Below are 27,701 nucleotides of genomic sequence, written 5' to 3'. Positions count from 1 at the left end.
GATAAGCTGTGATAGCGATGATCTGGAAACTATTGTGAATCCAGCTGAGTTGGGAGAATAATAGTGGGCTTTAAAGTGCGGTTTTGCGGAAGACCACCTTCCGGTTTTGGCAAAACTTTATTAGAAAAAGATTATTTCTAAATTTTATAAAGATTTCTTACATATTGACCAATAGATGCGGTATAAAGTGAACCGGCGGATTCGAAAATATTCATCATAGGATGAGAAGAGTTGACCTGCTTTTACCCGAGTTATAGTGCGATTTCGACAATTTTTGAACGTAAAATGAAATGAAATGAAAATGAAATTAAAAGTGCAAAGTTTTACTCTGATAACTTTATTGATATTTCATTTGTATGCTGTTAAGTGAAAGAATCACGCGGAATTTGAAAGTTTGTTAAATCGGAATTGGACGTGGTTGGCATTTTATTTCGCACATTTTTGCAGTGTCTAATAGGAATGTTTGGGTAATTGCATAGACTAAATTTAGATGAAATCGGTCGGGTAATTTCTAAGATTTAGAATTTCACCTAAAGGTGTGTGATGCACACCAGATCCTATAAAGACCTTCTCTACCATCTTGGTTGTGAAATTTAATGCTTAGCATCCTTACTTGCATGTTATGGGATCCACTTCTTTTCCACTTTAGTTCTGAGAATATAGCTCTTAAGTACTTTCCATGCTTGTAGTTTACCGGCACCTCGACGAAACGCTTTGTAAAAAAAATATTTCCATTCCATATTAGTTCGCTTTTACTGCTGGTTATAACAGCGCATAAGCACACATTCTAGCGTCGGTATACTTTTTTATACTTGCACCATGACTTCCTGCTGATTTCGCCTCTGTCAACCATGCTTTCCTTTCTCCGTTCTTTTTCGCTACGCCCGGGTTTTTACACTTGCTTTGTAACTTTTATTCTGTTGTAAATACGACAAATTTGTAAATCCGATAAGGCAAATCCATAGGTAATAAAGGAAATTCGATTTCCACTCATTTATATAATGATTTATTTTACATGTACATTTATGTGCTTGTTTACCTATATTTCATTTCCTTAAGTTTGCTACGCAAAATTATATTTGTTGTTTTTTGTAGAAGAAATCAATTTACCGCTTTAACACGTGACATTTATATGAATCAGGATTTACATTGGAATCCTGTCAACTTCTTAAATAAATTTGATTTCGTTTAATCCTTCAATTTCATAGTGTAAAAGTATAATATTTATATACAGTTATGTTCACACAAACTGCAGTGCTCATTTAAGACCCGTGTGACAGGCGTTTTGTTGAAAGTTTTTTCGGACTTTTTATAGTGAAATGAAAAAACACAGAGCTTCCAAATTTTTACTATATTTTTAATAAGATTTTAGCTATAATTTTGAGTTTTGTAAGTAAAATTAAATATTTTTTTAATTGCGAGATTTATCAATCCAATGGCACCCATGTAGAAAAAAGTAGACAAACGGCGTCCTTGATCCAGCAGACTGACTAACCTAACATTAACAGAATTGCAGGTTAATCTGTAGGTAGATATCTGAATCTAGGATCTTCTACAAATCTTGTAAATACAAATGTGTAATATTTTTAAACATTAAAACCCAATATTTCATGAACTTCGACTACTTTTTTATGAAAAAAAACGGCTCTATATATTTAAAAACCCTAGTTCGGGCGATAGCCACATGTGTGATGAATCTACCATTAAAATTTTAAAGCTATAGATGGAACCGTTTTAGATAAATCGTGGACGCCAGTTTAAAAAATTTGGTTTCAAGAAAAACACGATCACGCGCTCTAAATACCTTACTTTCTCACTCCTGTTACTATTCAACTACATTCAATTTCAAAAAATTACCTAACAGCATATTCTATAAATGCTCTAGATTGATTCAAAAAAAAAAAACAAAAAAAAAACGATTTTTTGAAACCGTCAATATTGAACTGTTCATGTGGGTATTCGTAAACAAAAATCTACCACATTGGTCTAGTGTCACATACTTGAATGTGTATTTGTAGGTACTTTTAAGGCACATCTTTTGAGTTTATTTCTCAATTTTAGACAACTTAATATTGCTCTCATTGAACAACAGCTATTTTTTTGTGCATCCTTGCATTTTTGCTTAAAATTTTTAAGTGTTTATGCTCAGGTTTTATGCATAAATTCATCAATTAACCGAATTTTATTAACAAAATTCACAATTTTCCACTGCAACATAATAAAACAGTTGGAAGGGCTAACAGCTAACGGTTATTGGGTGGCAAAACCTGATGTTGACACACAGGGTGCACAAGTGTTAAAAAATATACTTTACAAAATAAGATTTTGGTTTCATATAATAATTTATGCCAGTTCTAATGTTATGTGATATTTAAAAAAAGTAATTAATAAAATGCAGTGATAGTTAAATGTCACAAATTAAAATATTAGCAAACAAATATATTTTAATAGAGTTATTCTATAACAATAAAATATAATACTTACTCACTTTTTAATAACACTCTAACAAATTGTTCTTAAATAACTTATATATTTTTGAATTTATAGTTAATATATTATTTGTTCATACCAACTAACTAGTCATAATATATGTATCGATAATTTTGTGTGAAAGGTATTGAAAGTGGCATCATCCTTAAATACACTCTGACAGGTCAACCAAACAAACAACAACAACTGCCATGAAAACAGGGTTGTTAATGCAAAAAAAAACATCTCACATGACAATTGAAAACCTTTTCTGATTTTGTTTTGTGCTGTTTTCTTTATCTAAATATATTTCGAGTCAATCCATATAAGCTTAACTTTACAAAGTTTAATTAATATCATGCGAAATTATTTACAACATTTCATGTAGACTATTAGAGATTTGATATAATATTAGAAGGGTAATTTTCGTAGGGGATACTTTAAAAATCAACCCTACGAAGTGAAAATTTGATATGAGAAAAATCAGCCGGGTGCTAGTTTGCCTATTTAGAACAAATTAAATTTAATTATTATAATTTAATTAACATCTGTCTTTGGCAGAGAAGTTGTATCGTGTGATAGTAAAGTGAGTATATCTAGCTCCGTACAATACTCACATAAAAGGGTCACAATGTTTGAGGACGCTGAGAATTTTGCTGATATTTTCCGCGGTGGACTGCCCTATCTCCTGATTGCACTGCCTATTTTACTCATTTGCTCAGCTAATCCTGCGTTGGCATCCAGCGAATTCTCCGTGCAACGTATGTCACAATTCGATGTCAATGGTGTGGCTTATGGTGAGTAGTCGCGCACGACTGCCCCTGATAATAAAGTGATGTGTCGCTAAGTGCAAGTGGGACATTAGCTCCTGTTTTGGTTATTGCAACTAGGTTATGTTAGCGCGCTCAAGGTTTAATTTCTCTATGTTAACTTATCTTTATCGTTGTTTGTTGCGTGTGCATTTGTGGTGTATTCAATTTATTTGTATTCTATACAAAAAAAAATGCGCTCTGTTTGAGGTTAGAAAATTTATATTAACAATTTGTAAAAATAAAGAAACGTTTATTAGCGTTTTTAAAATATATTTTTATTGATACTTCTATAACATATAACTACGACACTATATCATCCTTTATTCATTATACCAGGATGTCGAGCATCCGCATTATCGCTAGAGGCGAAATCTCTATATACTTGGAGCACTGGCAGGCACTGTGTGGTCGCAAAGTAAATATTATTTTAGGAAATGTGTATATTGCTAAATATGTTTTTTATTACTAGATTACAAGATATAACTATAGATCAGTTCCGTGAAATACGCCAAAAAGCTGGAGGTTTGGTTATACTGCTACCGCAGCATGTCAGCGATATGACTTTTGAGGAAAAGGAGGTAATGCGAATGCGTGTATTTATTATCAATATTTGTTAAAACTAATGTCACCTTATTTTTATCAACTTTTAGCACCTCAACTTGCTTGAACAAGCTATGCTGGCACAACCAAATTCAATTCCTATATATTTCTCACCATATAATCCCGAGCTGGAACGTATTATAACGGATGTCACAAGAACAACCAGCAATAATATTGAGGGCAAAGCTCAACGCACGTCAGCGGCTACAGAACTTTTGGCTTCAATATCAGCCAATGGTTATCAGGTTATTGTATCTGGTGGCAGTCATTTAGCCAGCAAAAATAGTAGAATACCCATTATACAAGGTGAACTGGCAGCTACAACCAAGATTATGAAGCAAATGGAAAGTGGCGGTGAGTCCAACAGCAAATTGCCATTAATCGTCATAGCCTCACATCTCAACACATTCGGATTGTACAATGTAAGGAAACATAGTGTTTACTTGAGAATATTCATAATGAAACTATTGGTTTTTCTGCACCTAGGAATACCCTTTAAACGCCGATGCTGCAGTGTTGCTGACACTTGCGGATGTATTTAGCAAATTGCACAGCACACCTAACGCAGTGCCAAAATATCGCCTTTTATTCTTACTCACGGAATCGGGAATGCTGCTAAATTTCCAAGGTGTCAAAAAGTGGCTCGATGAAAATGTACAACTGCAGGTATGGATGTTGTAATTAGTTTTATAGAAAAAAAACATTATGTACATTGAAAATGAATATGTAAAATGCTGCGCTATGGACTAAAGGAAGACATCGTGTCCATTACCGGTTCTTTAATTGCGGCCAAGAATCCAACCAATATATTAGACGAGGTTTGAGAGCGTCTACAAGTTATGTGCTTTAAAAGTATTGCTATATTAAAGAACCAATTAGCGTACATTGCTTGAAAATTGCAAAAACTGTTATTTTAGATTGTAAAAGAAATGTATAATACAATAATTTAGTTGCTAGGTATAAATAACGCTTTTTATAGGTGAAACTTTTGTTTTTATATTTATTAATGATTTTTAATAGCAATTCTTCACTTTCTACTTTAGAACGTTGATTTTGTGCTCTGCTTAGACACGATTACACAATCGTTGAACGCTGAAACTGGCAACCTTTATATGCACGTCTCAAAACCACCCAAAGAGGGCACCGCAATGAATGATTTCTTCAAATTGCTTAAAATCGTAGCGGCACAATATGGCAATGTCACAGTCGATGGTGTACATAAGAAAATCAATTTGGCCGATCAGCAACTCGCCTGGGAGCATGAGCGTTTCAGCATGCGCCGTTTGCCAGCTTTCACGATATCCGCATTGAAATCACCCAAAGAGCCAGTACGCGCCACCATATTCAAAGACGCTGAAGAACAAATTATTGCGCAAACGCAACAGCATGCTAAAATTTTAGCTGAAACGCTAGCAAATTACTTGTATGGTTTACAGGAGCCATCTGAAATTTTTGCTGGGCCAATGGTGAGTACAATAAATTGTAATAGTTAATTATATAAGCTATTTATTTATGCCAATATTATTATTATTATTATTTTTTTTTTTGCAGGGCATCAATAAGAAACTCATTAAAGCTTACCTGCAGGTCAAATCTGCGCTCCATAACAACGACCTGAAGAACGCTTTCGAAAAGTACTTAAAGAATGTGAAGATTATGTATGATAAACCCGACACACGCGATCCGGACTTTATGCTCTACGATGGTCAGGAAGCGCGCCTAAATGTGTATCACGTGAAACCTGCCATTTTCGATCTCTTCCTAACCATACTCATATGCGCATACCTCGCCTCTGTGTACTTTGTCATACAATTCTTTCCAGCGTTATACGACACAGTTTGTAAAATGACCAAAGCGCAACCGCCGCTGACGCAAACCAATTCCAATAATACAAAGTCTAAAATTAATTAAAAAAAACAAAAATAAAACGAAAAATAGTAATATTTTTGAACAGCAAAACTTTAATGTACAGATGTACAAATGTAAAGAGACATTTTCTTGAATACTTACTAACTGTATTAGAACAATTACAACATGTAAACAAATAGTGAGTTATACATCATACATAATAGATACATACATATATACATGCATATTTGTATATACATATATATATATGTTGGTAAGGGCATAATTTTGTATGACACACAACAAAGTGAATTTTAGAAAAAGAGAGACTCGCAATTCAAGTAAGATAAGTAATAAAATCAGTAATTCATTTATTAGTTATATACGTAATTTGTGCAAGCAAGGTGAAAGGTTGTTAGTAAAACTAAATAAATATAATAAAACAATTAAATAATATATAAAAAAAAAATTAAATTAAATTTTAAAAAATAAAATAAAAAAAGTATATTAAAAAAAAAAGTATATTAAAAAAAATAATAAAAAAAAAATAATATTAAAAAAAATAATAAAAAAAAAATAATATTAAAAAAAATAAAATAAAACTATTAAGCGGCATTATAAACATCGTTAATAACACGAGCACCCAAGTATGTTCCGTTATTCATGTAGTATGAACAATAATTAACTCGACAAAACGAATTGTGCCATTACTGCTGCTCAATTATGCAATTTCCACTTAAATACACGTTTAAATAATATATTATAATAAATTTAAAGAGTAATCATTGTGAGTAAACAAATATTCCTAGGAAAGCATTAGGCACACATTTCCACACAGTCCACATATGCATTTAGACACTCACCCGCTGACAGCGGCGGCGCAGCAGCAGTAACTGTAAGCAATACTTCTAAATAATACTTTAAAACATGAAATTATATAACAATAATTAAAGCATAATGTAGTAGTCAAATGTTTTTTCGACATTATTTTAGTATAAAATCAAAGTATACATACCTACATACATATATAATACATGTTGTTTTGATTAGCTTCAAATTGTAAGTTCAAACTAATGTGGCAAAGTTTAAAATATTCATGATTTCACACGTATTACTTTAAATGAAAGTAAAACTGAAAAAAAAAATAAAGACAAATAAATAAAACTTAATTTAGAAAACGACTTACTCCGTGTGTGTGTGCTGCTCATTTAATACATACAAGCATGTGCATATAATACATATAAGAATTATTTAAGCATTTAGTGCAAGGTGAGTAATATAAATGTGATGTTCTGCATTCAGTTCTTGCATTTTTCTGATAGTGGCTATTCAAAGTCTGATTATTAGCAAGAAATGTTAAGTCTTCTATGGCATTTAATAGACGTTTCAGTAGTTTGATCATAGCGAAAAACACTGCTACAAAAAATATGTTTGAACGGGAAGTGGTGTTTAGTGCCATGTGGGGGCCCTTGGCCGGTTAAAATACCGTTTTCGTTGCGCTTAGGTTAACTCGGCTTTCCTGAGAGCGGAATATCCTTGACTAATGGTACTTGGCTCATTGAAAGCTTTTGAAAATGTAAGTATTGCTTGCTGTCATTTCCAGCAAGTCGGCAATAAGTAGCTATAGCTGGCATACTCTTTTGGGTGTGGGGTAGCAAAACCACTGCATTTATTATCAACACCGCTCAACCAAGGTTTGTCCATGCCAGAGAAGAGGTTAAAAGTTTTCAAGAAGTCTGTTCGCTTATGACATTTTGACAGGTCGAATAGTAGTATAACAGATTTCTCCCGAGTCAGCTGATCTCTCCATCAACTGTCTGAGTTGAATCTGTACAGGGTACTACAGCTATGCTTCCACAGGGTATGTGTTAGTGGTTGTATTGTAATACAGGCGAGATAAAAGCTTAATGTTTCCGCTTTTTTTCTTAGAACAGTTGAGACTGGTTGACGTTTTGGCTACCTGAATGAGGCACAGCGCTCCTTAACGGGAAGTCGTCTGCCCTCATTTAGCAGATGCCGTGTTGCTGCGAGATCTTAAAAGAGTCATGCAATGACGATAAATATAGATGAGCTAATGAAAATCTTGAAAGGTCAAAAGGTGTGGTGACTTATAAATCCAACACCGTCTCTTTATATAAAAGCCAGAGCTTCAGTAGTCAAAAAATAGATCACAGTTATGAGATAACCCCGAGGTACAAGATAAAAACACAAAAAAAAATAAACAAACAATTATAAAAATATAAAAGAAACAAAATAAAATAACAAAGCAACAAAAATTATAAAGAAACAAAAATAATAAATAAAAAATAATAATAATAAACAATATGTAAACAAAAAATAATAATAATAAACAATATATAAACAAAAATAATAATAATAAACAATATATAAACAAAAAATAATAATAATAAACAATATATAAACAAAAAATAATAATAATAAACAATATATAAACAAAAATAATAATAATAAACAATATATAAACAATATATAAACAAAAAATAATAATAATAAACGATATATAAACAAAAATAATAATATAATAAACAATATATAAACAAAAAAATAAAATAAAATAAACAAAAAATTAAAAAATGAACTAACAAAAGAAAATTAAAAAAAGGAAACGAAATACAAAAAATAAACAAAAATAAAATAAGTTTTAAATTAAAAATAATTAACAAAAACAAAATACAAAAAATAAATAATACCTAAAACAGGATTTAAATAAAAATTTACAAAAAAAAAACAAAAAAAACAAATAAAAAACATATAAATAAAAAAACAAATAAAAATAAAATAAAAAACATATGAATAAATAAAAAACAAATAAAAAACACATGAATAAAAACAAATAAATAAAAATTAAATTAACAAAACAAAATTGAAAAAAATCAAACAAAATTAAAAAAAGAAACAAACAAAAAAAATTAAATAAAAACAAACAAAATTAAAATAAAAACAATTATAAGAAAAAATAAATATTAAAAAAAAATATATATGTAAACATATATAAAATAAAAGTAAAAAAAAAATATATACATATGTAAACATATATAAAATAAAAATAAAAAAATATATATATGTAAACATATATAAAATAAAAATAAAAAAATATATATATGTAAACATATATAAAATAAAAATAAAAAAATATATATATGTAAACATATATAAAATAAAAAAATATATTCAATTAAAATCATACAAAATTAAAAAAAACTAGTATGCATAAAAATATGTTTTCAAAATATAGAACACAGAAGATAATTCCATTTGAAGATATTTTATATACATACATATGTTATGTATAAAAATATACGCAAATATGCCAAAAAATACAAAAATGTAAATGAAAATAATATACAAAAAAAAATTTTTTTTTCAATTATATAAGTTAATAATTTCAATGCGAAATATATATATCTCGTGCTATATACATATGCTTTTATTTATTTAATCAATTCAAATACATATTATTTCAAAATGTACATATGTATGTATATGATACCATTTTTTTTTATTATTTCAATTTTGTTTAAAACTAACGCACTTCCTGCGCAAGAAAACGCTTAACAAAGAATTTTTTCGATTTATGTAAAACTAAAAGTAATACTTAACCTGGAGAAAATGTAATGAGTATGAAAATACTTAAATATGTATGGGTATATGAGATTATTTGCTCATCACTATTAACATATGTAACTGAAATGCGCATGCGCACTGCTATTACTTCTTTATCACCATTAGTACGCCTATATCATTTTCCAAATTCGTGATTTTATAACGGCAGCCTGCGGGGTAAGTGAACGTGTATGGTACATTAGTTAATGTTGTGTGCTAAACGTATTTGCGCATGCGCGTCTTACCTATATTAATAGCTACCATATCACCAACACCGAAATTGGCGCTTTCACGGTCCGTGCTGATTTCAAATGAACCCGCAAGCACAACAAAGTGCTGTAAAAGAAATGTTGGAAAATGGAATTTTTTAAATGGAAACACGTATGTATGTATATGTTTTCAAAATATTACCAAATGATATTTCTTCGCACGCTTCGAAGGCTTGCACTGCAGTGGCTTGAAGCGCAAATAGCCCAGAGTACATTTATGTTCCGTATCGTAGAAGGCATAATCTATACCCTCCAAATTGGTAAAAAATAATTTACCGGCAGTGGCTAGAAATAAAATAAAAACGAAACACAACAACAATTATAATTAATGCATCTATCAGCTGTGGTATTATATATTGTATGGCACTTACAAGGTCGCAAATCCATAAAGACTTGTCGCTCATTTGTGGCCGATTGCAAATGTGATACATTCTTCAGCCATGCAAGCAACTCTTGGCGATCGTTTTCTGTCGTCCGAGTCGACTCACTGTTTGTTGCACTGGTCGAAGCAGAACTTTGAGCGGTTGCGGTGGAGGTGTCACGTGCTGTTAAACGACGCAAACGTACACGCACAGGTCGTATGCCAACGTTACCCTCGGTCGGTGTCGGGACACTCGATTCTGCACCATTCGGCGTACCCTCTTCATCGCTCAAATTGTTGGCGGCATTTTTCAATGCGTCAAACATTTCACTGAGCTTCTCTAACGATGGCGGTGGTGGCAAATACACTCGACTACACTCCAATTGGCCTGTGCGATTTGCGGTGTCATCGTCCGCCACTTGTTGTGCCGCTTCCACTGCGTCAGTTTCTTCTTGCTGTTGCTGTTGTTGTTGTTGTTTTATTTTAGAGACTGTCCCTGTTTTCCTTGGTCGGCCTAATTTTTTCACCCCCGCAGTTTGCTTATTGTTGGCTTTAGTTGTATTTTTATTCGATTTGCCGGTTTTGCAGGAGGAAGTAGTTGGTAATTCGTTGTCATTTGACGCTGGACTCGCTGCTGCAGCGTCTAGGCCATCCGTTTCTATGGGTGTTTCTTGAATTGCTTCTAACTGTGTACTCAACGCATCACTTTCGGTATTTCTTAGTGAGTACACAGTGCCCGATGTTACATTCGTATCGCCGAGATAACTAAACACTGGCGATTGTGGCTTCTGTGGTTTACGACCTCGCTTCTTCACATTGGCAATATTCAAGCCAGTGCTGGAGGCGACTGGCGTGGTCAAATCACCACCTCGACTCTCGATACTACAGCTGGAGCTTGTTCGATTTGTTTGTTTCTTTATACTTCTATTCGATGAGCTTGACTTCGTAGGTTTATTAAACAATGTTTCCAACAGTGAGTGTCCATTCCATTTAGAGTTGCGATTAGTTGGCACCTGACCGCGAGTCGATCGACGTATGCCTGTGTAGTGCAAAACAGAATTTAATTTTATGTATAAAAAAAGTTTACATAGAAGAACTTTATTTTTATCGGCCAGTTTGTATGACAGCTATATGCTATAATGATCCGATTTAAAAAAATTGTTGTAGCGTTACTGTGGACCATAATACATGCCCAATTTCGTGAAGATATCTTGTTAAAAAGTTTCCCATACAAGAAGACTGAAATGCCGTTATATTCAATGACCCTTTTTTAAATCTTCTTCACTTCACAGAGAAGTTCCAGTGTGTGTGTTTTTTTTTTTTGTTCAAGAGTTATAGCACACCATGTATACGAATTTTTACTTAAGTACTCATGGATAGACAGCTCGACGAATGGGCAGACAGACAAAATCGTTAGGTGAAGTAGAGAACTGTTATGCATTCTATACGATATATTTCGAGTGTATAAAAATCTGTGTGCCACTTACCTGCGCTGTCATCTGTACGCTCAGTTTGTGTCACATGGCTAGACTTGTTCGTTCTTGACTCTTGTGTCTTTCGTTTACGTGAAGCACGTGGCGCACGCTTTGTGGGCTTTTTAAAGAGTTCTTCATCGTGTTGGCATATAGCTTCTATGGCAGCGGTATTATTATGCGACGCGGATAATGTTTTAGGCTTTGCACCATTCACACTGCTATTAATTTGTTTATCGGAGAATGGCGTTGGTGGTAGAACCAATTGGTCCGCTGGCAAGTTTGGCAGCATAAATGTGGAAGCTGTCGTCCAATCAGTCACTGGCGGTGGTGGTGATGTTATTTGTATATCGCCTACCGGTGAAACAACTGGTGGTGGTGGTATTGGCTCCGTTAGCGTGGAAATTTTTAAAAAATTCTCTTTTTCACTATCTGAGGCGTCGCTATTTTCGTCAAAAGAATCACCTTTGTTGTATAGCGAACGTTTGGAGGTGCTATCCTTGCGGCGCATTTTAATACTTTCTTCTATTTGAAAATATTTTATTGTTACTTCTGGCTAAAATTATGCAAAATATTTTTTTATGTGAATACAAATATAACATGTTAAATTCGGCTGCACCGAAGCTATAATACATTTCACATGTGCATTTGTTATGGAATAAAGGGTAGAAAAAGATATTTAACTGGATTTTGATCGATCAGTTTGTATTGTTTATTGCCAATTTCTGTAAAGATCTCGTCAAATACAAAAGCTTTCCATATTTTGATCGATCAGTTTGTATGGCAACTAACTATATGCTATAGTGATCCGAACTGAACAATTTCTTAGGAGATTGTACCGTTGCCTTGGACAATAGTCCATGCCAAAATGTAGATATCTTGTCAAATAAGAAAGTTTTCCATATGCAATAGCGGTCCAATATCGGCGGTTCCGCCAAATAAGCAACTTCTTTGGGAGAAAAAAACGTGTGAAAATTTCAAATCGATATTTTAAAAACTGTGGGACCATACTAGCGTATATATAGACTAACAGACGGACATGGCTAAATTGACGCAGTTCATCATACTGACCATTTTTGGCATATACATACATAGGGGAAACTTTAGTATACCATACCACGATTTTACGGTTAAAATGGGTATGATTGGATAGAGGATGTTCTCCAGACTAAGAATATAGTGTACACATTACTATTATATTATATTGTGATTTCACTTACCAGTTCTGACTTTTTATTTCGTTGAGCCGACTTTCTCGCATTTTTAGTATTTTGAACATTGTTACGTTTGGCTGAAACAAACGTAACACGTTCACTACTTCTATCGTCAATTAATGAGGAATTATAACACATGCGTTGTGTCAATTGTGCGACCGTTTGCTGCATTATGTTTTCAGCTGAGGCATTAATATTAAATGCATCAGGTGCAGCAACGTTATCCTTAAATGGCTCAGGGACATCAGGCATAACAGTAGCCACACCATTATCCTCAGTTTCTAAAGCCGCGACAACAGCATCAACATTATTCTCAATTGCTTTAGCCGCAGCACCAGCAGTATTATCCGTTAATAGTGCCGGTGCTGCAGTTGAATTGTCCATGAAAGCAGCGGCTGCAACCGCAGTATTATCCTTAAATGCTGCAGGTGCTTGTGGCAGTTCATCAAAGATGATTTCTTTAACTACCTCAACTACTTCATTCACCAATTGCGATTCGCTCTCACTTCTCTGCTCTGGATTCATCTCATCGGCATACGTTTGCTGCTGCTGCTGCTGCTCCTCCTCCCGTAAACCCTGAGTGTTGCCCAATAATTCACGGCGCAAAATTTCCAATTGAATTTCTTCTTCAATTTTTAATTTCTCCTCCAAAGCCTGTTTCGTGCTACCTGATGATTTTTTCAAACGTTTACCATTCATTAAACCCATCGAATTACGTTTGCGCAAATCAAGAATTTCATGATTTGTTAAACGTGCCAAATGCGCTTTCAACTCATCGGCAAACAGTTCGCCATTTTTCGGTGTACTTGGTGCTTTATTTAAGGGTCGTCGTCGCCTTAATTGTTGTATTTTTATATGTTCGACAGGTTTGACATGTTGCAAATTCAGTGGATGCGCTGGTGGTGGTCCAGTTTCGGTATCCGTATCACTTGTGAGTAGTGTTGGTGGTGACGCGAAAGGTTTGGTGGATCGATGGTGAAGACGCGTTCTCATTGTGCGTTTTATTGTCCGTCTATTACGCTTCGTCTTCTGCGGTTTTTCAGTGGCTAGATTAAGCGGACCACTTTTACGTAAGGTTTGCCTTTTATTCACATTGTAATTAATATCTTCCTCCTCATCTTCATCGTCCGTTATAAGCATCGATATTGACATCTCTGTAAGTCCACGTTTAGTGTTGGCTTCTTTATTAGCAGTTACAGTGCCAACTTCTTCTCTGTTTTTTAATGTTGTGCATTTGGAGACATCATGCTTGACGAATGTCTGTGTTTTAACTAAATTGGCTTCCAAGTTTTTATTATTGTTTAACGTTGTATGAGCTGAGCGATTAGCTGAACGTTTATTGTCAGCATTTAGTAATATCGAATTGGCTCCTGACAGGTTTGTTTTGTTGTTGTCGGCAGCAACTTTTCGGTTACCGACCGGTGTTGTTACATTCTTATGTTGTACTGAGTTTGTCGGTAGATTAGTATTTCTTGTGTTGTTGCACGTAAACGTTGGATGATTTATAAAATTATTGGGACTATTGCAACTGCTGGCATCATTCAAATTTGCCGCTGTTATTGTATGCTGCCTTGTACAATTCGAATGCGTGAATGCGGTTTTATGATCGGCCTGCGTCTCGGATTGTGTTACTTTAGCGTCCTCACATTCATGATTTGTTTCTTTTTCACCAATCTGTTTGTTTGCTGCTGCTGCAGCTGTGGGCGCATTGTTAAAAGTCTGATTAACTGGTATAACTATTTTCGGCATTTGTAAATTTGAGTTCTTTAAATCAGCAAGTGTCTTTTGCACTTCCTGCAACAAAGCCTCAGTAGCAAGCACTTTACTTTTATCTACAACATTACCAGTTGATGCCTGAACAAGTGCTTGTTGTTGTAATTGTTCCTGTGTTTGCGGCAACTCTGTGGTATTTATATCCGACTCCGCTGTAATGATTCGTGTGTGTGGAGGATTTTCGAAACTTTTCAGTTTATTTATTGTATCTTCTAGTGCTTCAACCAGATTTTGTAGTAATGGCTGTTCTTGTACAGCATTATGTTTTGTGTGTTGCGATGCCTCTTTACTCGGAATGCATGCATTTATTTCAGGTGTTTTTGGGCGCGGTGATGTTTTTGGCTCATTTAGTGAATTATTTATCCGTGGAGGTGTTTTTAATAAATTTACAGGAGGTGTATGATGCATTGGAGTACTGCATATTGCTGGCGACTAAAAAGGTGAATTTAAAAAAAAAATCGGTTTAGTTTAAAAATTTACCGTTATGGTGTTGGGTTACGGGTAGTCAGAATTTGCAAAAAATCTTTTTTTTTAAATTTCCTTAAAGTAAAATTTGAAGTAAATCTGACAAATATGTTTTGAATTATTCGATAATAGACATTATTTTTAAAATACTAATTACTTTTATAAAAGTTATTTACAAAAAAAAAATTTAAAAAATTGTGATTTTTTCTGACTACACCTAATACTTACAAAATTTGTTGAGCAAAGTGTACTTTCGAATTCCGAAAGTAAAGTTCGTCGACCGTTGTTCTCAAGATTTGTGATACGTTTTAACACTTGACGACGCAGTCGATCGCCACTACGAGACACCTTTGAAATTGGCGATCGCGGTGTTTGTGGTATAATAGGCCGTGATATTTTTGGTTGTAGAAATGTGCATAACGACCTAGGGCTAACTGCTTGTTGTTGTTGTTGCGTTTCCTGCGCACCGTTGGGTTCTTCCAATCGCTTTGGGGAAACTGATTCTGGGCACATTGGCAATGGTAGTTGTTCCATTCGATTTTGTTCAGCTATGATTGAGGCCTGCACAGCTTCTGCTATTTTCGATGTACTTCCTACTTTAGATCCTAATATACATTGCTCTGTTCGTGATTTCACAGATGATATTGTCATGCTTTTATTTTCAGGACAAGTTATATTGTTACCCATTGGTATCATAACTAGTACAGAAGCATGACAAGTCTCTTTTTTTTGCTGCGTATTATTTAATGATTCATTTACTGATGATGCCAGTGTTTGCGCATCATTTTTTACTTGTGCAACCTTCAGCTGAAATATTTCTTGTTCAGGAAGCAATACAGCCTCCTGTTCTTTATTTTGCACATCTTTCTCATTATCGGTTTCCTGGGTTTCTGGTATAACGCATTCATTTTCAACATCGGTTACTGGAACTGGTGGTGAACTTAAGCGCTTCAGACGTACATTTAAGCTAAACCTCTGTGGTTCAGCATCGAAAATTCGTTTAGCACCATTACGCACCGTACCACTTTTTTTCTGCAAAAACTGTGCCAAACGGTGGCCATCAGTATCGTCAAGATATTCAGAGAATTCGCTTAAATTAAAGCAATCGGAAGTCCTGCAGAAAGACCACATAATTTAATACTCATTCAATTTAACATAGAAATTTGATATATATTAAAATTCGATTAAAAACAATATAAAGTCGAGCAACACAAAATTCACATACATATTTTCTTCACGAAACATTCACGACTACAAAACAATTTGTAAATTCCTTTGCATTCACATCACGTTTGCCAAAATTAAACTAACTCATATTAAAAACTTATACAGCTTACAGAGCACTTACATATCATTAAACCAATATAAAATTTCTTTATCAAATCCAATTTTTGTTGAAATAAAATATTATGTATTTGATTCGCTGAAGCTTGTGTTTGGCCTCCACAGAGCCGTTACTGCGCCATTTTTCGAAATGTTTAGATGTTGCCACTGTCTGTAAATGCTACGAAATGCAAGGCATACACAACAGTATTTTCTCTATAGATTTAATAATTCCTTTTCAAGTAATTAACATTGATTAATAATGTTTATATAATATTTTATTAATTTATATAATAATTCATTTGTATGAACAGTTTTTAGTGCGTACCTGCTTTAATTAAAGCGAATGTATAAATTATTGGCAACGCTTGGATGAATTCGGCTTGTACTGTGCATGAAACACAGCTAGTACGTAGTTAACCCATTTGAGAAACATTGGCGGTAAGCAAAAATTGAACGTGTAAATAAATTTCAAATATTTTAATCTTATGATAAATAATTTAACGTAAAATAATTTTAACTATTTTAATATTTTCTACGACATTTAGTATTTTTAGCGATTGGTATTGGAAAACAAATTTTAATCCCAAGGATTTAATTAAGAATTAAACAAAAATTGTTTCAGAATTAACATTTTTTCGCGTTTGCGTACTTAGTGTTCTACCATATAATTAAAATTATAATTCTATACTATCTAAAATTTAAATTAAAAATCGAATCACAAAATAAAATAATACTTAAAAACAGTTTAACGATGGTTACGCGAAATACCCTCAGGTGCCCAAACTGTCATCCCAGCTTGAATAACAATAAATAATTTGCTGAAGCATCATGACGCTCGTGCTCAACGAATTTAATATTTCCTCGGATCCTCTTCTAGGGAATGGATAAATAGGGGTTACATCAGTTTCGCACCATCTTTTTTCTTCCGATTCCATATATTCTTAATTTCGATTCCATATATTTAAGCGATGATTTCGGCTATTTTTTAATGAATTCACGCACAATTTCCGTGTTTTTTTCGTTCACAACATCTTTTGGCCGGCCCGAACGTTCGTCGTCTTCCAAGTCCTCCCGTCCCTCTTGAAAACGTTTAATCCACTCGTGAATACGGCTACGGGATAGACAATCATCGCCATAAACTTGTTTCATCATTTGACGAGTGTTGGTAAAAGTTTTACCAAGTTTAAAACAAAACTTAATGTTGGCTCTTTGTTTTGTTAACAATTTCAGACAGATGGCGCCACTAGAAGCCGCGTTGTTTAAAAAGTCCTGGAACTTATGAATTGTACCTTGTACATATGTGCAATATTAAATTAGGTACATTCGTCAACCAACATTTCCACGATTGAGACTATACTCTATAAATGTACATATGTAAATACTCGTACACACTTATATGTATTCTTGGAGACTCCTAGTGTCAATACCAGACCAAGAACGTCAAGTAGATAATTTACAAATGCAGTTATCATCTGCTCAACTTTGTAAAATATTGCATCTTATTGTTTATCAGTACACCGTTAATTGTTGTTACTTAGTATTTTATGTATATTTTATCATTTAGTAATAAGACTTTTATGTGACAGCTATTTTTGTTAAGTGTGACATACATATACCTACATATATATAACACACAATAATATAGAAAGAAACAACAAACAATCATTTCGTTCTAGTTACAAGTGCTGATTAGCTAGCATTAATGCTGCCGACCGATCGCTCAAAGTGATAAGTCACAGTTACTTCGTTTGTCATTGTTCATGAGCGTCTGAACTGCCCAGTAAAGATTTGATTCGGTTCTAAGTGCGTAATACTTGAAGTAATAAAATTTTAAGGGCAGGAAGACCCGTATTCTAGTCTTTGCTTAAATATAAAAACTACGGAGGCAGAGATCCTGCTTCTGGTAAATACGAAAATTTGCGAAGGCTGACTACGTAAAGACGGCAACAAAAAAAACTTTCCGAAAAAAATAAAAAAAAGTCCTCTACACTGTCTACAAAACTATGTTCATAGAAAGAATGCAAAAAAATATTTTTATGTGCTTTCTGGGTTGTATCAAATAAATAATGGAGTAATAAAAATATAATAGTATAGACTCACGTGGCAGACATTCGAATATAAAACGTGAGTAGAAAGAAAATAAATGTTTGTTATATTTTTAATCAAGAGGAAAATCTATTCAATTTGCTGACAATGAAATACTATTATTTTGCAGTCATAAACACATATAGGAAATAAATAAGAGCTTATGCATATATGTACATACTTACATATTATTTGGAGATCAGTACTTGAACATCTCAAGTGGCTTGGTTTTGAGTTTGTACTGTCGTACCAGACTATTGGTTCATCAATTTAATTTTCCAAGATTGTGAAACCCAACCGCCATAACTATTTAGACTCGTATTTTATTCTTGCTGGCGCTGCAATCCATACCGCCTCGTTGTTTGGGTTCAATATACATATGTACATAAGTAGGTAGCTCGCCAGTGGTTTGCCCAAGTTCCTTTCGAGTTTAAGAAGCAGATAAGTCCTTTATTTTCCACTGTACTAGCCGCTCTGAGATTGAATTAACAATTACAAAGCTAGTTAGTTTCTAGACAGCTCCGAAGACGGCTTTTACTAATTGTATTATCGATCTCTTATATGTACATATACATTTCGTGATCCATAAATGTAATGATTACGTTCGAACTTTAGTTTTGGTTCAGTCGTTCTTTTCCTGCTTTAGTCTTACGTATATACTACTAAGTACCACCATGCGATGTTCTGTTTTTTATTGGCATTAAATTAAAAAGCATTAACTTCGTCTAAAGGCAGTAAGTGATATGGCTACCGTGAAACAAAAATAGAGGCTTAAGTTTTCTAAACATGTGCTTTCCAATGCAGAGGAAGCTTTCCATTTTAAGCAATGTTCGGACGTCAAATCTGTTCACTATATCTATTGCAAGCCATACACATCTACAAAACTCTAAAAGTATTTTCAAATTTCGGCAGGTAATGCTGATTCTCCGTGCATATTTCTGCTATGAGCTTTCTCAAATCCAACAGCTGATCGTAGAAATTTAAAATATTGTGAAATCGTTTTTGTGAATCGTTTTTCAAATACCATGAATACCACAATTATATAAATAGAGCAAATATCGAAACGTCCGACTTTAATCAACATCAATTTTAAAATCTAAGTTAGATGTCCATCCCTTTTTTAAAGTTTTGGTTTCCCGTCTTTTTATATTCCTTGCCTTATCCTTTTTAATCTTGATTAACCTTAACTTGAGAGTTAATATATTCGCATATGAAAAAGGTACCTCTAGTACATGTTCCGATTGAGATCTGTGTTCTACTAAGTAAAGTAGTACAGTCAGAGTTTGTCCTTCTAGCTTACTTATTTCGTTGGTGCAAATAGTTTTTAGAATAAAAATCATTCACTTTACTTTATTGGTCTGCAGGAAGAGTTCGCATTTTAAATTTTCGCCATGAATAAAACTGTTTACCTTACTGTTTATCTTATCACACCGATCAATATACACATTGCTCGTGTATATAGATAAACTACTTACATACCTTTGTACATATGTATGTATGTATGTCTGGCATTATATTTGTATTTTCTGCATGGGAGCGACCGTTGGGAAATTTCGTTGTTTATTTGAACCTCATTTCATTCCAGATCGACTTATTCAAGCTCAAGGTTTCGAATCTCGCGCATTCGCTCACGTTGCCCAGCACTCTTTTGAGTTTGCTTAGTGTTTTTGCTGTTTGTGTCACGTTTAATCAGCGGATGTTTCCTGTGCACTCCGATCCATGTGGGTCTACAGTTAGTCACTGTCGGTCGACAATCGATTGCGAAACAACGGTGTGCATATTTAATGTCGATCGCTGTGTGTGCGCACGCTGTTTTGGTGCATAAATTTGACCGTTCAACCCATCGGTTTGCACTTTTATTTACTTTGCACTATTCGCATATTATATGGGTAAATACATCTGTATATATTATTAATATTTTATACCCTAGCATAATACGTTTAACAAGGGTATAATAGTTTGGTTGTTCTTTGTTGACAGCCTAACGAAAATGTGGTGAGGTGTAACGAAATAACCAGTAAGGAAACGGAATGGATTGAACTACGCAAGTCTCTCCCTCCATCTATCCGTTAATACCTTATGACAATTTTAGTCAAAAAGAAAGCTTAAAGAAACTCGGTATATACGCACCCCTGTAAAAATATTTGGGTGTGTAATTAGGTTAAGTTAGTGCCCAGTACTAGTTTGTCTTGACGTCCCTTATAATAAACATATGTAAATAATATAAAAGAAAGGCAGTTATGGAAGAGAAAGTTATGCGCAGACCGTGGCACTTAGCAGAAAATACTATCATCGATGCTTTCATCCAACGGATGGTTCAAACGTGGTCTCAAAAAATGCTCTGCTAACCACTGAGTAGTACAAATCAACCAGATTACTCCCTTTAGAGCCGTACCGTATGAGAAAATTTGAGCGAACTCCAAGTGATCTTGCTCTCCATGCTACCAAAATTAAGTCACTAGACAGTCCTGATAGCCGAACATACTACCAATTCAGTTTCCATACTGATCTGGATCTAAATGCCTGAACACTTTCTCAGCAAATAAACCTACAAGTTCAATGTTGCGAATAGTGGAGATCACACAATTAATATAATATTCATCCGTCCATCTGTTCAAATAATCTTCACACCATCAAGAATTCCACGTGCATCGAGAAATTGACCACCCTGTTAGAAACTTTTAGCTTAGATTAGGACAGGTGACAGTTTAGTTCATCATTAATTCAAACAAGCTGGAGATTCACTTTCACTAAAGTAATTTTGGTTACAAAACATAGTAATGTTCTGAGAAACTCTAGTGCATATAAGCTTACTTGGAGTCAGAAGGACTTGGACGGATCTTTTGTGGTTTACTATTGCGGCAGTGTAGACTATCGTTAGTATTATTCGGGAGTTTGTAGGGTTACGTAAGTCTTCCAGTCACAACTATAATAGAGCAACCATGTGAGCTCTTAAAGCTAATAATATTGCGACTCTCAGTTTTTTGTTTGGGTTTTAACTGCGTATAGTCTGGGTACTAAGAATGGTACCTTGGAGTTGAACTCGATCGTTGTTAAATACTTGAGCGGATCATTTGTAATTTTTCCTTAAACAGGCAGGCTTTCTAGACATCAGCGGATATACATACATATGTAGTTCAAGAGCTTTTTTTTATTCTTCTAGCCAATACAAAAAGAGTGAAAGCGAGCTCTTCAAGTTAATCAAGCCGCATATCTGTTTTCAACTTTTCAGTCCCTTTAGAACTGAGAAGCTATATCAAAAGTCTTCGGCGCTTTCAATTCTCTTCACCCACGAACCCGGATTTTATAACGCGAAGCTCAATTAAACCGTTCTGTAAATAGGCACGCTAGTTCATGTTGTTCGGATGGATGAGAATATTAAAGTTTTGAAAGTATTCGATGTATTACCCGGCAGTGGAAGCAGCGGAACAGGAAGACCTCCAATCTGTTGGAGACATCAGGCGGAGTAGGACGTGGAGGCACTTGGTATCTCCAATTTCCGCCAAATAGTTGGTATTGTACCCTCGGTACTAGGAGGGCGCTCTCTACATATTTTGGCATTCCGCTCGAAAACAGCGCTATCTTACTTCTCTTGGGGATTTCTTAGATTTTCTCGCGCATTAATTGCCATTACTTGGCTTTCTTTCTTTTCTAAACAGTCTTATACTTAAATGAACAAGCTTACATACTTACAAATATATGTTCACATGCGCATATAATGAGCAATACTTTAAGTTTTTATGTGGTGAAAATTTGCCATTGGCTTTTGCTTCCGCGCACGAAGCGTTGCAATTGATTTGGGCTGGCCGGTTGCGAAATTCCAACTGTCACGTGTTTGAGACTTGTGACTCCCAATATACATATGTACATATAACAATTTCTACTGCATTTCGGCGCCCGGTATCACTATCTGATTTATTTATTTGTTATATTTTACGTACACTACATATTTATGCATGTTTGTATGTATGTATATAATCTCTAACGTCTGGTGTGCACATCACGAGTGTCTTTTATTGTTTTGCCTTACTTTTGATTTGAATTAAAACTTTCATGACAATGTGCAATGCACATTTGCACATGTATGTATATATAATATACTTCGTGCATATATTTTGTAACGACAACGACACCCGGTGTAAATAAGTGGGAAGCAGTGGCCAGTACACGTGAGTGCCCATATAAGTGGTGAGTTTATTGATCCCGCGTTATGATGTTGTATGCAAACAGTATGAGCTACATACATACATATGTACATACATATATTTGCGAGCATAACGATCGCGACGTTCTCAATTATAAATGAGTATTCATATAAGCATAGCTGGTATACATACAACAACTCAGGTTATATAATGCCTAACGAATATAAGTTGATTATTTGCTTTGAGCCAGCGCAGACTACTCTTAGTTGAGTTGCAAATTTTTGTGCTACATTGAAGATCTAATGAAAAGAGAGCGCTATTTGCGAACTCAATTATGTGCTCATTATTGCATATTTATTCTACACAGCTTGTAACCGTACACTGTGGGTATATAATCATACTCTGTCTAGTATTTCAAAATATTTTTGTTTCGCTTGAAATACACTCACATATTTTAATTTTAGGTTGGTAGCTACAATTTTCACTGGCCTAAGCGCATTTGTTAACTTCTTCAATTGTTCCGATTCATACAAGTATATTGCTTGATCCCGTATCATAGAAATGATCGATAGAAATTACATCGTTACGTTTCGATTGATGCAATCGTGTCGGTAGAGGATTATTTTAAAAGTCTTCTCGTATCATGTAGCTTTTACTTGGATTTAGATTTTACCATGAACGGGCTCTGAGCTCATCTTGCATCAAGGCGTACTCTAGTAGTCGTTAGAAATGTGGTGAACTTGGCATAAACTTGCAATGAATACTCTTTATCTGTTAATTTTTATGATATTAATTCAACCGATCATAGTGTTCCAGGAACCTACGGCACTTAAGCAGAAATCGGCCGGTAGTGTCTTGTTTTTCTATCAGTATATGTCGGTATGCCACGCTTATTACGCCAACTCATCGAGCCTTTTTATCGTCTAAGTCATTACAACATTTTAGGAAGACACTAGCCAATAGAACTTTTCTTCTTAAATGTCTCTAAAAGTAAAAAGGCAAAAAGTAGTTTTAGGGAGTCAAATCACCTGCTCTAGTTAGCCAATTACACGACTGATATGCATGTGGGCAACCAAGAAACCCTGAATTATTTGACTGTAGTGCCCACCATTACTCCATCGTCAGCTTTAGCAAGGTAAGGACAAATGATGCATGTGAAATACACCGAACAGTATCCATTATTGGATCCAAGGGCGCTTGCAGAATCGCTCCAAATACGATTTGGTGCATATTTACAAACCTATAAAGTTAGATTTGCTTCAGCGCTGGAAATGATTTGACAGTAAAAATATCTTTGTAAGTATGCAAAACCGAGCGGGACTTTTGGAAATAACTTTCAATCACTTTTAAGCGTTAATCCGTTCTAAATAAGTATTTACGTGGAAATGTGTCAAATTATGTGTTTACTGCTGATTTGACAGCTATACCACTAGGAAATTGCATTGAAACACTAAGCTGACTTTTGGTGGAATTGAGGTTATTTTATTTTAATTTCGGAGATTGTGCTCACATTAATATCTGTTAAATTCATCCTCCATATTTCCTACTTGGTTGTGTTAGTTTTTCTACAACCGTCGATTTTTTTTCTTTCCACAAACACAAAATATTCCGTCTTACACTCGTTTTACCTCAGCCATTTTTCACACGCTCTTCAGATCTATGCTTGTATTCAAGATCAACGTCTGCTGTCATGTTACTATGTACATACGTATCTACTACTTTGTTAATATGTATGTCTGTAGTTGAGGTTGGGGCTTTGTAGACAAGAAACAACCAGAGAACTTAGAACAACTCTGAAGAACAACAAGTTCTCTGAAACAACAACGTCTATGTAGCTTTTATTTGTTCGTCTTATTTAATTTTTTTTTAATTTGGATTTGGAATACTTTAAGGTGTTTGATGCAAATTTATTTGGTTATACGGTACAGGGTGGCTCACGACTCGTGTTACAAAAATAAACCGTAATAACTTTTTTTCTGTGTGAGTAATCGACCACCTTTTTTTCTTGTTTGGTAGATTAGCTATTATTCACATTTTTTAGAAATGAATTCTTGGAATACCAATAAGAGAGTTTGGATAGTGCAGCGGTATTATGATTTATTACCGTCAATTCTGTCCAAAGGGAAGTCAGGCGGGATTATGGCGGTAAATAGACCATTATGATGTTGGTAAACTTGTTTGCCGAAACTGGAAGTATCGCAAGAAGACCGTACCATTGAGATCCGTATGTTCGTGTGCACGCAACTAATCGGCGCAACTTGGAGTTAGCAGACAATCATTACAACAGATAATTCATGATGACTTTTTTTTTGCCAAAAAATTATTGAAATGGCCGAAGAAGACAATGACTTGATAAATACCTTTTTTTACCGTATATGGAGTGAATCATAACCAGAAATAATCCCCCAGACGGTACTTCACCCAGAACGAGCCACTATGTGGTGCGCAGTTTCATCAAGGTGTATTGTCGGACTTTATTGAAGGAAACGGAAAAGTAATTGTCAATGGGCACCGTTATTTAAAGGTTTTGAATGAGTTTTAATACCCAGAACTGCTCTGAAGACGTATTTCTTTCAATAGCGTTTGGTTCCAGCGAGATGGAGCAACTGCACACATAACCAGACCGTTATTGTGGAGCTTCAATGAAAATTTGAAAAGAAATTAATATCAGGAAAGTCCACTTTCCGCTGGTCCCCAAGGTCACCTGACCAGGCACCTAATTTTTTTTATGGGTTTATGTCAAGCAAGAGGTATACAAAACAAAACCCAGAAATTTGACTGAATTGAAGCAATCCATTAAATCGACAATTGAGTCAATCACGACTTTAACCCTTCAGGCCGCAATGAATAATTTTCTAATTCGGTATCGCATATGCGTGTCTGAGCATGGAGGTCATTTACGGTCAATAATTTTTAAAAATAATTAATTATATAAATTAAAATAAAAATTTCTATTTAGTCACAAAAAATAAAAGTAATGCATTGATGAAATAAAATTTATTACTGTTTGTTTTTATAGCACGATTCGTGAGCCACCCTGTAGATGCGACTGTTGTTGGTTGCTTTGTGATCGCTACACGTGCTGCCGATTGCGACATACATACCTACATACATACGATATATATGTATATGTACTATATATATAGATACATGATGAATATATGCATAACTAAAGTAGTGCCAAGCGAAAAGGCAAAGTATGCATGTATGCGTGTGTGTTTGTGGGTACAAGAAATTAAACAACTAGTCCATAGTAGTACAACAATAATAATATTATAATAAAGTGATCTGTACTGAATGGTGTTTGTATGTTTGCTTACTTCGGTTTGACACCAATCAAACAAGAACAACACATACACACATCTAACGATGCTGCACAGAAATCGTTTAAGTCGTACAACTAAGACAGCATAGAAAGAAAAAAATTGGAAAATAAATAAAAAAAATATGCCAACTGTCTGCGATTGCGACTTTTTTTCACTATGCATAATTCGGTTTGCACATGAGATGCCTTTTCTGACTGGTTTTTTCACCGTCCATGATTTCGCTTGCTTGTGTTTTTGGTTTCTTTCGATTTTTGCAAGTTTTGTTTTTGGTTCAAAGCAAGCATAGCGGGTATGGCGTATATGCCGTCAGGCACATAATGCGCCGTCCCACTCTTTATATACTCGGCAACTTTGCGATCACAGCGGTAAATTCGAGAATGTGTTAAATATTGTCTTCGCAAATGCCGACAGCGTTTACAGTAGGCGAATTTCTTTACTTAACTTTCGATGTAGGAAGTTCAAATATTTATAGAACATCCTAAATATATTTAGAACACGTGTTGGACTGTATTGATCAACAAACGTCAGTTCTCTGAAAAGTCATCCCCGACGGCTTGACTCCTGCTGAGTTAGTACCATTCTGTGGATATCCAGAATACGGCCGTTGAAAATTTTAACGATGCACCTATTAAATATGATCAATCATACAAAATTATAACTCACTTAAATGTTCGGGGCCCAATCCATAATAAACGATATTTACGTCCCGATAAAAATATTTTCTTCCACGCTGCCATGACTTTCTTCTCTAATAAACTATTAAATACCAACGCGTCTGTCTGGAAACATTATTGTTGTTATAATAAAATAATAAAAAAGTTTAACTTCGATTGCACCGAAGCTATAATATACTTATGTATACAAATACAAAAGATGCTTTTACAAGAACTTTGAGTGGCCAGTTTGTATGACAGCTACTTATATTCTATATTGATCCGATCTAAACACTTTTTTCGGAGATAGCACCGTTGCCTAGCTAGCCATGCCGAGTTTGGTCTTGTCAAATGCAGAAGTTTTCCATACAAGCATTTTATTCCGATCGTTCAGTTTGTATGGCAGTTACATATGTATATATTAAAGTGGTCCAACATTGGCCGTACTGGCAGCAGCTTCTTGAAGAGAAAAAGGCGGATGCAAAATCAAAACGATATCTCAAAAGCTGAGGGACCAGTTTGCATATATGCAGACAAACGGCAGATAAAGGGGCAGACGGACATCGCTTAATCGTCTTAGCTCGTCAGGCTATGTATATACTTTATATGGACTCTGGCATTTCTTTTTGGTTGTTATAAACATCGTGGCAAACTTAAAATACCCTGTTCAGGGTATAAATTATACAAGTGAAGAAATTGTGGCTCGAGGATGCAAATAGAAACCGGAATCCATAAATAATAGTATTACAAAAAAAATTTAAAGAATGAAAAACTGTGTTATTTTCCTACAAAAAAGTGTAAGTTGGAAAAAAATTCAGGATCCAGGAATATTAGTTATGGAGTAGGTGAAAAACTCGACTAATTTGCTCGAAGGAATGATTTATATATAAGTTTCCACTTACGCTTGCTTAAAGTTCAATCCGATAGGAAAATTCCATTAATATACCAAGCAATAGATCGTTTGGATCTGACTGGAACTGAAAACTCAAACTCTCGGCGAAACCTTTTATAATTAACTGAAAGATTTAATAATCTCTTTTTCTAATCATGCTTTTTGGAAAGTTACAGAGAGAAAGAGAAATAGAGGGAGAGTAAAGCGTAAAAAATGGTCAAGTGGAGACTGAAAAATTTTAAACATGGTGTTTTTAAAGTTAAAAACAGAGAGAGAGAGAGTGAAAGTATAATATAATATAAGAAAATACTGGAAGCTTCACTTCTAATGTCATGTTTTATATTTCATGTGATTTATTTTCTTAAAA

At 34.4% G+C, this 27,701-nt stretch overlaps 3 protein-coding genes and 1 long non-coding RNA gene across 7 annotated transcripts in view; 2 read left to right on the top strand and 2 right to left on the bottom strand.

Moving 5' to 3' along the window:
* Positions 1–307: 307 nt before the first annotated feature.
* LOC118682947 (uncharacterized) lies at positions 308–1,233 on the bottom strand. The gene is made up of 2 exons (XR_004978743.2): positions 1,040–1,233; positions 308–917 (listed from the first exon to the last, which is right to left on the bottom strand). It is a non-coding gene; the product is annotated as an uncharacterized lncRNA (long non-coding RNA).
* A 1,560-nt stretch (positions 1,234–2,793) lies between these two features.
* On the top strand, positions 2,794–6,910 carry LOC106614315 (BOS complex subunit ncln). Of its 2 annotated transcripts, XM_036373190.2 has the most exons (8): positions 2,794–3,266; positions 3,618–3,696; positions 3,751–3,859; positions 3,932–4,303; positions 4,368–4,547; positions 4,634–4,699; positions 4,925–5,347; positions 5,433–6,910. In XM_036373190.2, exons 1-8 carry the CDS (start codon positions 3,101–3,103, stop codon positions 5,790–5,792), a joined length of 1,755 nt encoding a protein of 584 aa, XP_036229083.1. In that variant the 5' UTR covers positions 2,794–3,100; the 3' UTR covers positions 5,793–6,910. The 2 variants fall into 2 exon arrangements, with proteins under 2 accessions (XP_036229083.1, XP_014085474.2); XM_014229999.3 differs by lacking the exon at positions 4,634–4,699 and having other exon boundaries at positions 2,798–3,266.
* Positions 6,911–9,152: 2,242 nt separating this feature from the next.
* Positions 9,153–19,224, bottom strand: Cenp-C (Centromeric protein-C). 3 transcript variants are annotated; one of them, XM_036373191.2, is made up of 8 exons: positions 18,504–19,224; positions 15,136–16,021; positions 12,676–14,874; positions 11,471–12,011; positions 9,994–11,022; positions 9,765–9,907; positions 9,599–9,689; positions 9,153–9,523 (listed from the first exon to the last, which is right to left on the bottom strand). In XM_036373191.2, coding segments are annotated over exons 1-8 (4,956 nt in total). In that variant the 5' UTR covers positions 18,506–19,224; the 3' UTR covers positions 9,153–9,458. The 3 variants fall into 3 exon arrangements, with proteins under 3 accessions (XP_036229084.2, XP_014085552.2, XP_014085551.2); XM_014230077.3 differs by lacking the exon at positions 18,504–19,224 and adding an exon at positions 16,256–16,383; XM_014230076.3 differs by lacking the exon at positions 18,504–19,224 and adding an exon at positions 16,133–16,236.
* Cipc (Clock interacting protein circadian) overlaps positions 17,878–27,701 on the top strand; it is a 55,460-nt gene continuing 45,636 nt past the window's right edge. The window contains exon 1 of the mRNA XM_036373193.2: positions 17,878–18,357. The gene's annotated coding sequence lies outside the window, so the exon portion shown is untranslated. The remainder of the gene's footprint in view (positions 18,358–27,701) is intronic.

Source organism: Bactrocera oleae, chromosome 2 (genome assembly GCF_042242935.1).
Source record: "Bactrocera oleae isolate idBacOlea1 chromosome 2, idBacOlea1, whole genome shotgun sequence".
Lineage (NCBI taxonomy): Eukaryota > Metazoa > Arthropoda > Insecta > Diptera > Tephritidae > Bactrocera > Bactrocera oleae.
This window is presented reverse-complemented; position numbering and strand designations above follow the sequence as displayed.